Here is a 14,725-nt window from a genome sequence, read left to right as displayed (position 1 = left end):
AAGTCAGGATGACTGCGAGCCCTGTAGGGGCATCATGTAGCAGTTAAAACCAACTATTAGGGGTGACCTAGTCTTGCTTCCCCCCTTCCCCTTCCCATTCTCCAGATCAAGGAGTTATGATTTTCATGCTGATCCTCTCCCTCGCCCCTGAAACCCGGTTTTAAGCCGTCCTAAAGTGTTCCACATTTGGATAGCACACTGTCCATAATTCAAGTCAGCTACTCACCACTTGATTATTTTTTTTAAAAAAAAATTCATTTCACCCTCTAGTTTAATCAACGGGGGGGGCGCAGGGGGGGAGAGAAGAGTTCCTCTTTAAACTCCCAAATAATACACATTATTATTTTTTAATGCCGTTACTAAGGTCATCTCAACCTACCCATAAAAAACCACTCTCAATCGCGCCAACTTGACCTTTAGTATTAATTTTAAGAACACCCTGTTTTATTTTAACAATCAACGCGGCTAATGTGGAGAACTCCAAACTTCCCCTGCCCACCCCCTCCGTCTTTGAGAGGAAAATGGGGCTGCATCCTGCTGGGGCTGCCCCCTTTGTCCCCCCTTGAACCTCGCTACGAGGAGCGCTCGCGATTCGGTGTGTGCGTAAAGTACAGCCTAGGAGCCTGGGGGCACCTTCCTCTTTGCTCTGCCTTGTGTGCGTGTGTGTGTGTGCGTGTGTGTCTCGTCTCCTCTCTCTGCCTCTCTGCCTCTCTCTCCTTCTCCAGCCTGTGTGTGAGCTGTGAGCACTGCTGCCGCCGCCGCCGCTGCCCTTTGATCCCTGCATTAGTGTTAGTTAGGGGCTTGGAGACACACAGGGAGCAGCCATAGACACCGCCGCACCAGCCCTCATTATTGACACCGCATATGAGCACACACTCTCCCTCGCCCATTAGATCCATTTCTATTGAAGAATATTGCGACCGGGGACAAGCCAGGTGCACGACCGGGGGAGGGGAGGGGAGGGGGGGAGAGAAGAAGAGAGAGAGAGAAAAGGTGGGGGAGGAAGGGCAAGAAAAAGGGGAGAGAGGCGAGGCGGGGGGGCTCTTCTCCTTGGCTCCAGGAAAAGCAGCTTCTCAACCCCCCCACCCCCATTGCCCAGGAGAAGAAAACCAGCCCTTGCTGGGCAGCCACCCTTTGCCCCTGCTTTGTGCCTGCCTCTGCCCCACTTTTGGGCTTTTTAAAAAATATATATTTGATCCCCCATTAAACCAAGGAGGAGAATGTGAAAAGGGGGGAAAATGCCCAGGAGGAAGCAGGAGCAACCCAAGCGCCTCTCTTCACGTAAGTGCTCCTTTTTTTTCTCTCCCTCTCTCCCTCCCCCCCATTTCCCCCTTCTCTCCTTCGCCCCCTCTCTCTTTCTCTCTCCCCCCACCCCACCCCCCGGTCTCTGCCTGCCTCCTTCCCCTCCGCAGCCTCCTCCGTTGTTTTGTGCATTAGTTTAGGGTTACAGAGGTGAAACTGACAAAGACACAGCCTGGGTTATTCCTCTTTTAGGTCTGAGCTAAGGCAGCCATGTTGGTGATGAACAGCCTTGTGCCCTTTTAATTTTTTTCCTCTTTCCCCCTCCATGTGTGCGCGCGTGTGTATGTGTGTGTGCGAGGGAGAGAGCGAGCCGGAGAGAGCGAGTGTGTGTGTGTCTCCCCTCTCCCTCCCTCCCCTCTCTTTCTTCGCTCTATTCGTCCTCTCTTCCCTCCCCTTTCTTGTGATTGTGCATTTGTGTGTGAATGGATTTCTCTCTTTATGGCTGGGGTGTGTGTATGTGTGTGTGTATGTGTTGGGGGGGGGGAAGGAAGAGGCTTCTTTTTATTATTATTATTACTGTTATTCTTATTGGGGTGGGGAGTTGCACAATTGGAAACGAAAGCGGTTCGCTGGCGCCTTGCGCGGAATCAATCGCGAGGTCCGTCTCCGGCTAAAGGTTGCGGCTGGGCTCGCCGGCCCCGGAGCCGGGGAGGAGGAGGCGAAGAGCGGCGGGGGAGGGCGAGGGAGGGAGCGGCGCGGGTGGCGGCGGCGTTGTTGGGGGGGGGGGGACACACAGCGAGAGAGACACACACGAGAGAATCCGGGGCTGCTGCTTCGCTGCCGCCGAGGAGAAGCGAGCATGATATTGGGGGGTGGGGGACGGCACGGGAGGCAGATCGTGGCATGCGAGGTCCCTGCAGAGCGGCGGCGGCGGCAAGCGAGCTCGGGGCTTCTCCTCGCGGCTGCAATAAAATGCAGGGTCAGATGGAGCCTGGGCGAGTCGGAGGCTTCAGCGCCGCCGCTGCCCCAGACCAGAGCAGCAGAGCGCAGGAAGGACTCGGAAAAGTGCCCTCCTCCTCCTCCTCCCACAGCCTGCAGGCAATGCACACACCACACATTGACACAGCCGCTCACCCCGCGCTCTCCCTCCTTTCCCACCCCGCTTCTTCCTCTTCCACCTCCAACCCGCCGCTCCCCCCCCCCCCGATTTTTCCTCCTCCTCCTCAATTCTTTGCAAAGCAGTTAACTTTTTCTTCTGGTTCCCTGTGGTAGCAAGAAGCGATCGGGCGCTCTTGGAAGGAGGAGGAAATAAAAGTGTGTTTTGTGTGCGGGGACACACATATAGAAATAATATGTCTTGTCTTAAAAAAAAAAAAGCCTTCGCGTTGGCTTGGTGTCTCTAAAGAAAGGAGGAAGGAAGGCGGCGGCGGAGGGGGCGGCGTGGGTGGATTTAGGGGTCATTTTCCTGCGCTCTGCCTCCGGCACTTCTGCTCGCCGCTTGCTTGCCCGGCCCCTCCCTGGCTCTGCCCCCGGGTTCAGTGTCGGCGGGGCTGAACTGCTTATGTGTCAAAGCCATGGTCGGTCACCTGAAGTTCACTGGGGAGGGAGGGAGAGGGAGAGAGGGCTAAGGTTGTCGTGGATGGCGTGTGTGCCTTGCGCGTGTTTTTGTGTGCGGGGGTGGGGGTGGCTCCCCGCCGCCTTTCCTCTAGCCTCAGACAAAAGAGCGCGATCGATTACTTCCCTCTCTCCACAGATACATAATTTTCCGATAGTTTATCAGGGGAAGGGTCTTGGAGAGAGGACTGACCTCCCCCTCCCACTTTTCTTCCCGCCCTCATCCTTTCTCTCTGCCTTCTTCCCTCCCCTCCCCTCCCAAGCACACACTAGCAGCCTGCCACGCATGAACCGTAGCAGAGGTGGGGACACCAATGGCACCGGAGGGATCGCGCGCACCAACGTTGCTCCTTTCTCTTGCCGCGCAAAGCCGAGGGAGAAGGGCGCCCTATTGGGCCCCTCCCGGCACTGTTCTAAGCTCACCCCCCCCCGCATCACCTTCTAATCGCCCTCGCGTTAGTGGATTCGGTTTTGGAATATTGAGGTTTCCCTATCCTAAAAAGCTAGTTCAGAGAGGTTGCACAATTGAGTTTCCTGAATGTCTAAATGGGCTACAATTGCGTCCACTGCTATTGCTTTTCTTTGGGTCACTTGCTTCAAAAAAAAGGGGGGGAGCGGTGGGGTGGGGGCAAGGTCAGTAACCTTTCAGTTTTAAATTATGTATTTTCATATGTAGAAATCTCGGAGGGCTTCTGATTGAAAGTTCGCCCAGCCCTAAAATACAATGAAGTGCAGTATAAGAGCAAATGGGCATTTTCAAAGCACGCAGAGAGTTTTGTGGAGGCTTCTTTAAAAAAACCAAAAAACCAACGGAAGAGCCTGTTGTGTATGTGTGCATTGAAAGTCTGAACTGAGAGTTTTGGGAAGCGTGTTGTCTATGCGGTTGAAGACAGCTATGCAAGCAGCTGCAGACTGCCCCGCTAGTGACCTTGACCTAGACCTGGTGCTGCTGCCCTTTCTGTCTGTTTCTCTAGGGCAGAGATGAAATTCTGTCTCCATTTTAGCTCGCTAGGGAAGAATCTCCCTTGCTGCTTGTGTGGCTATACTTGGGTTGGCTTGGTGTGTCTCTCTTCCCCTCTCCCCTCCAAATGATTGCAAGTTTTATTACCCATTCGCTGTAGCTGTTTGTAGGGGAAGTTAGTGTTTATTATATTACAAGGTGCTGTGGCCTGTCAGGGAAGAGGGCTGTGAAAATTCCAGCTTTTAAAATGTGGTGCCCTATTTCTTAAGCGTTGGTGCTTAGTTTTAAAGTATTTTTAGGATTTTCTGATGTGTATGACTTGGGGGGGGAAGGGTGTGTGTGTACCACTACACCACTGTAAATGGACGGTGCTTTAGGCCTTGTGTGTACTTTTGATCAAAGAAAAGCAAACCTGCTATTAAAGCCTATGAGACGTTTGAATAAAAATACATGTATTTGACACCAAGCATTTGTGATGCTGTTTGTGTCCAGTGAAGACTACAAGGGTACAAGGCATTGTATCACCTCTAAGAGAACGTAATTCTTCTGTAGTTCAGTATGAAAAGTGCAGGGTATTATAGTGTTAGGATGATAAGGTGTCAACATTAATTCTGTCCCTCCTCCCTTCCATGCAGCTATACAGGAAAGTCCTTACATGTTCTCTTATTACTGTAATTCTTAATAACATGTTAATGGAGTATACAGCAGCACACACCACATCTTGTAGCACTGTCATACTAGAATTGGTTCACTGTGTAAGCAAGATCTTTTTTCTGAAGAGAGCCTTGTATATTTTGGCATTCTTTCATAACAAGTAACAGCCTTGCTGTAGGAAAACGGGGTGCTAATGTAGTAGCTACACATGTCCTGAGCTTGTTATGAAGGCCACAATCCTAAACTTGCTTACCTAAAAGTAAGCCTCAGTAAACTTGGCAGGACTTGCTTCTGAGTAAATATGTCTGGGATTGGGCTGCACCTCCCAACTTTGCCCATGTGCTTCTATGTGATTACTTTTAAGTTCAACCCTGAGCACTTCGCTGTGATAATTACTGTATATGACTTTGCTCACAAGTAGTTTTATAACAGTCCCTCCTTTTCCACTGTTCCACTGTTTGGGCTTTTGTTAGCTTCTTAGTCACCTTATTCTTCTTGAGTGTTTTACCTCAGAAAAGTTGTGATACTTCAGAGCAATAAAAATAGTATTGTCTACCACCTTACTGATTGTGGTTGCCACCTGCAAATGACAAAAGTTAATTTCAGCAGGCCCATTTGCTTGTTGGGAACTTGGGGAAAAACAGGGATATAGAATCTGATTTTTAACTACATTCATTGAGAGAAAAGTTATATACAGGATAAACTTGACAATTATGATAGTTAAAATAATCTAATTATAGGAAAAGAGAAGACTGTAGTATGTAAAAAGGGACTTAATAACAAGAATATAATTACTGTAGAAATAACTTCAAGAATGTGGTAGAGGCCACAGGACCCAAAGACTCAGTTAGGTTTGTGTAAGCACTTTCCTATGTACATCAGGGCTATCCTGAGAACAGGTGAGGTGCAGTGGTTGGAGTGTTGAACTAGGATCATGGAGACCTAGGTTCAAATCCCCACACTGCCATGAGGTCCACTGTCATACTGGTGCAAACAGTTGTGGCCTCCCCCAAAGAATCCTGGGAATTGTAGTTTGTTAAAGGTGCCTCTCACAGTGCTACAGTTCTCAGAGTGGTCTGACAGCCGATACCTCTACTGTGAGGGGAATAGGGGCCTCATAACAACTCTCAGCGCTCATAACAAACTACAGTACCCAGGATTCTTTGTGGGAAGCCACAACTGTTTAAAGTGGTGTGATAGTGCTTTAAATGCAGAGTGCAAATGGGGCCTGGTGGCCTCATCACTTCCTCCCTTTTACCTACCTCACAGAGTTATTGTGAAAGAAAAATAGGGCTGGTGGTAGAGAACAATGCTCCTTATGGGAAAGGAAAGATATCAAGGCCAGAGAGCATCTTGGCTGTGAGTCCTGGAAGACCTGCTCCCTGCCTTGCTGTCCTTTCCTAGGGGGCCTGGGAGGGTGGGGCCCTGACTGACTCCAGCTATAAAAGCTGATGCTGTGGAACAGATTCTGGCTTGTTTTCAGCCAGAACTCACCACAGCTCAGTTCTGGCAACTCTCAGGTGGGCACCATTGTTGTGGTAAGAGAACAAGGAAGGTGTTTGTGGTGAGTTCTGGCGCCTCTTTTTCTAGAAAAATAGCACTGGGTTGAGGTATAGTTTTGAGGTTTTTGTTGATGTTGTTGATGTTCATTGTATGTTCCTTTATTTTTAGATCTTCCAGTTCATGTGGAAATTGTTTCATTTGGCTGTGTATGTTTTGTTCATTGTTTGTGACTACTATTGTTATGTTTGTAATTATGTTTTATATGTTGTAAGCTGCCTGGAAGGGCATGGGCATGGCCAGGATTTATGTTAGGCAGGCAGGCTTTTGTTAGGGGAGGCCGAACCTCAGTTAGTGAAGTATTACTGTTTTTATTGATTGGGGGGAGCTGCCCCCCCCGCCACACCCATGGCAGCATACAAATAAAATTTTATATGTGTGTGTGTGTGTGTGTGTGTGTGTGTGTGTTATGGTGCTGACTGGCAGTAACTGAGGGGGTGGGGGGCCACTTTCAGAAGCCTCAAAAGTTCCTCAGCCCATAATAGTCACCTGCACCTCCAACTTTGATCAACACACAGCAGTGGTACAGTTAAGATTGTACATGCTGCCATGCCTGTCATTTATTAGGGGAGTTCACCGTTCAGTTCTACAAAATCTCTACAGTATTTTAATTCTGTCTTCTACATTTTTTAAAAGAAATAAGACATTTGATAATGCTAATTTTTTTGGGGGGGGGGGCAGAATTTCACCAACATACTAGAACACTACGCCTATGTGTCATTTAAAAAAATAAGAACTCTGTTGGCATGGTTTTTTTTTAACCACTGTTGGTTTCTAAATATAAATTTACATCTTAAAAGTGTCCAAAAATGGGAAAATGTTTTTAGAAAATAATAGTTGACATTTATAGTGTGCTTTGTATATAGCACAATAACCATTCCAATAACCTTGTAAGGTAGGTCAGTATCATTATCCCTGTATTGAAGATGAGGCAGGTGCTGAGGTTCAGGGACAAACATTAGCCAAAGATCAGATAGTTAATAACGGGTAAAATTTTTGAAACAGCCTTCCTGCTTTACAGCTATGCTACACTTGTTTTGGAAAAATTCCTGAGTTGTTGCCTGGGATCATTGCTTTATCAGCTGATCCTCCTTAGAGAAGTTTTGTAGTATTTTGTCAGAAATCCTTATGAGAACGTTTGTATGCTTTTTTGTGTTTCTAGAAGATGCACCACAAGAGGTAGATAGGGAATTGAAATAATAATAGAAAGTCCTTTCTTATTCTTTTCTTGCCCTACTTTGTTGGAAAATCTGCTTGATATTATACCAGGATCTCAAGCTAGGAATGGGCCCCAATGGGCTCCCAAAATATGGGGAGCCAGTAGTAGAAGAGAATATAAATAATTTTGCATACTTTATCAGTAATAGGTCTATCAACTGCCAACGCCCCCCCCCTAAGCAGGTTGTTCCCATGGAATGGTTGAAAGGGAACAAAGGGGTCACAGGTGCCTGCTTTCTACAGCCCAATTTGCCCTAGTTGGAGATGAAATGATACAGGTGTACATAGAATCCATATAGGGACATATGACTTGGTGTGTGAGTGATAGAAATAATATGTGGGGAGTATATACATAGATGCTAGGCAGGAAGATAATAGTGAAGAGGATAAAGGAAGTAAATAAGCATGCTCAATTAAATTTTTAGGCTGAATACCTTGGAAGGTCTAATAAAATTAGGAGATGGCATTTTCAGAAAGTTTGAAAATCACATCCCCAAACATATAATGTATGCACGCTCTTGGATGAGCACTCTAAGCTCTAGATTGGAAGCCAGAAGTTCCATGTTTGTACTCTCATACCTGCCACAAATGATAGTGGAAATGCAAATAGGGAAACCCACAAATCACTCGAGTAGGGTTCATTTCATGAAAGCAGGAAATCTTAAAAGGGATTTGATGATCACAGCCTGCATTGTTAGAGTGCCACCCGAGGCGCTTTTCAAGTATCTCTAGTTCAGACCACTCAAATCCTATTTTCTAAGTCAAAGGTAGCAATCTTACACCAACCTGTTAGTGAAGAACACCTACCGTAGTCAGTGGAGTCTCAGAGAGACTTTCGTATACAATTTTGAAAAGACTTTTGTATACAGTTGGGCCATGCCACTATCGTAAGAACCCTGCAGGATCTGACCAAAGAGCCACGGAGCCCAACATTCTCTTCCCACAGGGAGTAACCAGATGCGTATGGGAAGCCTATTGGCAGGACATGAGCTCAGCAGTCCTCTCCCTCTTTCTCTCAGACTCTTCTTATGTTCTATATTGATTGTGTATCTAGAGCAGGCATGGGAAACCTGTGGCTCTCCAGATGTATACTTGCTGTTATCCCAGACCATAAGAAATGCTGGTTGGGGCTGATGGAAGTTGAAACACAACAACTTATGGAGGACCACAGGTTCCTTACCCCTGCTTTAGAATATAATGCTAATTCTTATGTATACACTTGCCTATTATTTTATGTAGCTGTATTACCATTTCCTTATGTTGAACCCCAGCATGTGATATAAGAACACTGGGCAGCATATTAAATGTGTGTTCCCAAGAGTACGTGGAAGATGTTTGGGGGAATGGAGATGGAGACTACAAAGTACATAGTTTTGATGGAATGGCAGCTAGGCGGAGAGTAAAAACCTACTCAGAAGAAGGAAGGAAAATTGTAAGGAGGTTTTTATTACGGTAATGACTTCAACAATAGGACACTCAGTTTAAGGATGCAATACTATGAATATTTAATTAGGAGTAAGTCTCATTGGTTTATGGGACTTAACGCTGAATAAACCTACATCATGCTGCAAAAACGATGAATGGAAATTCTGAAATATTGTCATAATGAATCTAGTCAGTGTCCACACAGAGTGCATCATATACAGTGGTACCTCAGGTTACATACGCTTCAGGTTACAGACTCCGCTAACTCTGAAATATTCCCTCGGATTAAGAACTTTGCTTCAGGATGAGAACAGAAATCATGCTCCGGTGGCGTGGCGGCAGCAGGAGGCCCCATTAGCTAAAGTGGTGCTTCAGGTTAAGAACGGACCTCTGGAACGAATTAAGTATTTAACCCGAGGTACCACTGTATTTGTAATTTGCCACAGCAGGACATGGGTGCTACCAGGTCAAATTCACAAAATCCATTTATCTGACATTTCAGGGGATTTGGGGATGATGAATTGGTCTTGTGATCCATGTTGAGATTACAGTTACCATGTCCTTAGGAACACTAGAAAAATTAGGCCAAAGCAGCAAACGCTACATTATTCTCTCACCATGACTCAGAACATTCAGAAGGCTAGTTCGTGAAACCAAAATCTTGCCCCACCCTCCCATCAGTTTAGGGACTTCATAATATAAAAAGATGATCTTAACCATGTGGCCTCAATCTTAGCCGGAGGAGGAGCCTGGCCACATGGGGGTTATGTACTGTGCATTTAATTGTTCAGTTGTTCAGCTGTGGACAAGGTCACCACAGGTGTAACAAGATGAAATAGAGTATAATGTGAAATTATTGCCTTAGGGACAAACCATTTGCAATTGAGTCCTAAGTTAAGAAGGCAACTCTTTGGTGTTTTATGTGTGGAAATTCCAAGGCTTAATCTCCAGTTGGGAAAGGAGCTCAGGTAGCAGTGCTGAAAAAGACCTTGATCTGAGACCATGGAGAGCTCAGAGTAGACAGTACTTAGTTTGATAGACCATTTTTTCTGCCTCAGAATAGGAATCTTATGTTCCTTTTTGATATTCATATTTTTGTGGTAGTATCCATACTGAAGGTGTCAGTTTGTGTTCTGATGGCTCAATAATTAAAAGAACAAGTTTTGAGATTGAAGATCTTACTTTGTTTCTCAGCCATTAACTCACAGGCTAACCTTTGACAAGCCATGATATTTCTGTGTTAGTCCCCCAATAAATTTGGAACTGTTTGTTTACATAATAAATGTATAAACTGCTTTTCAGGTAAAAAAAACTCTTAACAATGCAGTGTACAGGTATAAAAATCACCACCACCAAATACTGCTTACATGTTAAAAACTTTTAAAACATCCAAAATTCAAAATACTTAAAATCTGTAAAAGCCAGCACAAAAACTGAAAGAGACCAGCATAGAATTCAACACACATCATAAAGCAGCCATATCATTTTTGCAGCCTAGCTGTGTGTTAAGAATATAGAGAAAATTATAATAATTGGATCTAGTACAAAGGCAAATTGAGTAGCTGCGAGTCATAAACAGGCCTAAAATTGTTTGGGTCCCAGATTTCATTACAGTGGTGCCCTGCAAGACGAATGCCTCGCAAGACGAAAAACTCACTAGACGAAAGGGTTTTCCGTTTTTTGAGTCGTTCCGCAAGACGAATTTCCCTATGGGCTTCCTTCGCAAGACGAAACGTCTTGCGAGTTCTTGCGAGTTTGTTTCCTTTTTCTTAAAGCCGTTAATAGCCGCTAAGCCGCTAATAGCCGTGCTTCGCAAGACGACAAAACCGCAAGACGAAGAGACTCGCGGAACGGATTAATTTTGTCTTGCGAGGCACCACTGTACGTGTATATGCTTATGGCACCAGGATTCAGTACTGTACTTTCAATTCTTTCTGAGCTTCCTTACAGGATCCTTGTTAAGATAATACATACAAGTCTTTGGAGTGATAAATAAAAGTACTTTACAAATACTTGGTAGGACCATTGAAAAAAGAATACTACAAGTGCTCTTTCAATACCGCTGGGGATATTTGGTCATTCTGTGCAGGCTTTATATGCACTTGGTGAAGTGGCTGTGTTCAGACTTTGGTTAAAACGTTGTATACCTTACTTTTGTGGTAGGGATGATAAAACTTGTGGCGTATATATTTTATGTAAACTGCTTAGAGATTTTTCATGACCTCTCTCTCTCTGTCTCTCTCAGTGGTTCAGAGGTAGGGAAAGCATATGACTGCTGTATGAATGGTATCCTTTACTACTGCAAAGGGTTTATCGCTCATGTATAATTATTTGTAACCATTATAATTACTGTAGGATATCGAGAACATGTACCGGTAAGTGAAATTAGGGAGCTCACAAAGCAAACCTGTAGCAAGGCTACCCCCCGTAATCGACAATAGTCAAAGGAGGGAAACAAATATATCAATCCAAAGGAATGTGTGTAATTATTTTTAAAAGCATATAATTAGTATAAAGAGTCAGTACCCATGTGTGTCTCACTAATATATATAAAATTGTTATATAGAAGATTGAGCACAAGAAATAAACTGGGGTTCCGAAAAATAAAAGGCTTCTAATGTACTTGAAAGATTTTCCTGTTTTGATTAATGGTGCGTACAAAGCCCCAGCAGTGAGGCAACAATGCTGTACAAACACCATATCATCAATTAGAGATGAAATTTCAGAAATAATTAGGTGATAGATTTATGGTGTTGCCCGTGATGGAATTGCTGCGGAACTGAGGCCTTCTAGATCTGTTGGGATCCCTGACACAAGTCCCAAACCTTCCTTGATGTCTTAGTCTGCATCTCTCTCCCTCTCTCTCTCTCTCTCTCTCTCTCTCTCTCTCTCTCTCACACACACACACACACACACACACACAAACACACACAAACACACACACACACACACAAGCCTTGTGTACACGGCGTGATAATATCATTATACCATGTTGATGCAGGAGGCTGCTGGGCATAAACATTACAACCTACAATGACAAAGCCTCTGGGGAACCTCTGGATTCTTGTACATCATCCCAGAAACCAGGAGGGAATTGAGCTTGCATTTTTGACACTTTTATTTTTGGATTAATGCATACTGCATACTATTGAAATATAATACAAGTGGGGCCTGCAGCCCACCCCCTTTAGGGTACACCTTTATATTGGTGCAGGAAGAGGAGTTTTTGACGATTTAAATTTTTTTTTTATTGAGCTAGATCTTCAAGATAGCCTGCAAAAGAGAACCATAAAACAGATCAAAACAGTTCAAGTTTTTTACTTGCACTCCAGTATGACCCCTACAGGCTGTTAATGGGCTTGAGCAAACCAATCCCCTCCTCTCCCTAACCCCTTCTTAGGTAGTTTTGATTTCTTTTAAAAACGGGTTTCTTCCTTGTAATTTACAAACTTCTATACTTCTGTTTGCCTAGAGACTCCCACCCGAAGCACGTAGAAACCACTACCTACTTTTTGAGAAGCCCCATCTTTCTTTCAAACAAATTTGCTTACAGTATTGGGAATTTCCTAAAGACTCCTTATGTCAGCTGAGTCTTCATCCACAACCACAAAGTTACTTTCATTTGCCCCAAGTTTAGCTTGTGCCAGTTCTTAATAGTTTTGAGAACCTTGCTGAGAGGTATGAAGGTGTACAAGGGGAATATCTGTATGTTATTTTCACTGTTTAACTGTTGTAGTAAGTCATGATACAGTTAATTTCTGATAAGAAGATGCATGCAGAGAAAATTGTTAGTCTAAGTGTGATTGAGTTAATAATTCCATTACTATCACAGTCATTGAGTGAGTTTGGTGAATTTCTCTCCTCCCCCTTTTTAGTGCAAACAGTGGATGTTGTGCATTAAATTACCTAAAACTATTGACCCTTATTTTCTCAACCCTCAACCTACTTTTGATTATTGTGGCTACATAAATAAAGTACTTTGAGGTAGCTCAAACCCATATCTTCCACTCTTCTCTTGTTAGAAATTATATGTCTGTCCAAAGCCATATAGTCATTTCTGATTAACAAGGGCTTGGTAATGTAAAATGCCCATTGATTTCAAATACACACCTATTTTCCTTTGAATGGCGTTTGGGATATGGTAGAGATGCAAATTGAGGTAAAGTTCAAGTGCTGACTCTATAAACAACCCCAATAAGAGGAACAACTGTGTCCAGGGAAACAGAACAGAATGTATTCTTTGAATGAATGACAAAATCATCACCAATTTGTAAATGTAGTTCCCTCCCTTGCATGTCAAAGGCAGGAGTGGGAGAAGGGATTAAGAACAGATATAAAACAGAAGGGTTAGGAAGAGCTGGTCAGTTCGGAATAAACTATTAGTAATTTTCTGTAATTGAATCAAAACAGATCCCAGAACTAGATAATGAGAGCATGACCTACAAATGAGGACTTTTTGGAAGGCAAAAGGGCTTGTAGCATAAGGCTTTGTAAAGCCATGTGATGTCAAACTCTTCACTTACTTTGTAAATAATGATGCTGGGTCTGGTTTCCAGTGTGACCACTTTCTGTTGCGTGGTTTCTTGAGCAAGATACTGTAAATCAAATGCTGTAGCTGTAACTGTTGTTGGTTTTTTTAAAGGAAAAAGATTGTACAGTATAGACAGTATATAAGAAAATAGTGCGCGCACACAGATTTCAAACATTACATGATGCATGACAGTTGGGCATTTTCTCTCTCTGAAATATAGATTTGTATTTTCATCCTCAGATTGTAAATTAGATTTTAATGATGCCAATGGGGAAACATCCATAGCTCAATACTAGAGTACATGCAACCGGGGTGCCAACTTGAATAAAATTTTGTGGGGAGGCAGGTAAGCCCTGCCCCGCATAATCAATCACAGGATGCAGTGCACACACACCATTTTAATGTTTTATTGGGGGTGGGCAAAAGAACCTCGGCTCCTAGGAGTTGGTTCCTATGCATGCATACACGTGTAAAAGGTCCAAACTACATGGCAGCTCCAGGTAGGGATGGGAAAGTTTCCAGTCTCAAATCCTGGCGAGCTTCTGCTGGTTGGACCAAAGTTCTGACTTGGGCCACATTCACAGCCATACATTTAAAGCAGTATGATACCATTTTAAAAGGTCATGACTTGACCCAAAGAATTCTGGGAGTTGTAGTTTAAGGGTGTTGAAGGAGACCCCCTCCCTGAGCTACAATTGCATGTTCCTTGTGAAGAGATATTGATTGTTAAACCACTCTGGAAATTATAGCTCTGGAAAAGGAATTAGGGTCTCCTAACAATTCTCATCACCCATAATGAACTACATCTCTCAGAATTCTTTGGAGGAAGCCATGACTGTTTATAAAGTGGTATCATAGTGCTTTGAATTTATTGTGTGAATATGGCCTTGGTATAAGACCAAGGTACCAAGGCCTTTTTATACCAAGGTATAAGACCTTGGTATAAGGCCTTGGTATAAGACCTTGATATAAGACCTCTGCACACATTCAGAATCTAAATGGAATGGTTCTGTGCAGATGATACTGCTAGCCTGTAAAGATTTGAATTAAGTTTTGCTGCCTCATGACCATTTAAATATTGATATAAAACTTTTAGGCTTGGTTCTTTTAAAGAAAAATTGTGTAGTATATGATGCTGTTTGCCCATTCTTCATGTTGTTTGTCACAGATGGAGATAAAGAGGACAACCATCTAATTTTGCTAGGATCCTGTTGTCCAGCACTCTGAAGCCAGATATGGGCTTAGATTTATTTATAGGTTTTATAGAAGCTGCCCAATAACATTAATCTTGATGGCTTGCAAACATAAAATAGGAGATGCAGTATTAAATTAGAATATCATAAAACAACAATCACAGCATAAAAGCAGAAGTAGACAGTTGAAACCAGACCTAGTAATGCTTCAAGTAGACCCAAGAAATCAATGGGCCAAAAGTTATGTTTTATGGCTGTTCAATTTCAGTAGGTTTACTCTAAGTCTGTCCAACTATGAATGAACCAGGTTTCAACATTTAAAATGAA

At 43.7% G+C, this 14,725-nt stretch overlaps 1 protein-coding gene across 4 annotated transcripts in view; it reads left to right on the top strand.

Annotated features, from left to right (window-relative positions):
• Window positions 1–668: 668 nt before the first annotated feature.
• Window positions 669–14,725, top strand: part of ZNF827 (zinc finger protein 827) — a 115,253-nt gene continuing 101,196 nt past the window's right edge. For 2 of the 4 annotated variants that reach the window (XM_028744957.2, XM_028744959.2), the window contains exon 1: window positions 670–1,281. In XM_028744957.2, coding sequence (XP_028600790.2) covers window positions 1,239–1,281 — 43 coding nt within the window. In that variant the 5' untranslated portion in view covers window positions 670–1,238. Of the gene's footprint in view, window positions 1,282–14,725 lie in introns of all 4 variants that reach the window. The other 2 variants (XM_077934072.1, XM_028744958.2) reach the window with 2 other exon arrangements.

This window comes from Podarcis muralis, chromosome 9 (assembly GCF_964188315.1).
Source record: "Podarcis muralis chromosome 9, rPodMur119.hap1.1, whole genome shotgun sequence".
Classification (NCBI taxonomy): Eukaryota; Metazoa; Chordata; class Lepidosauria; order Squamata; family Lacertidae; genus Podarcis; species Podarcis muralis.
Note: the sequence above shows the minus strand (reverse complement) of the source record. Positions and strands in the feature narration are given on the sequence as shown.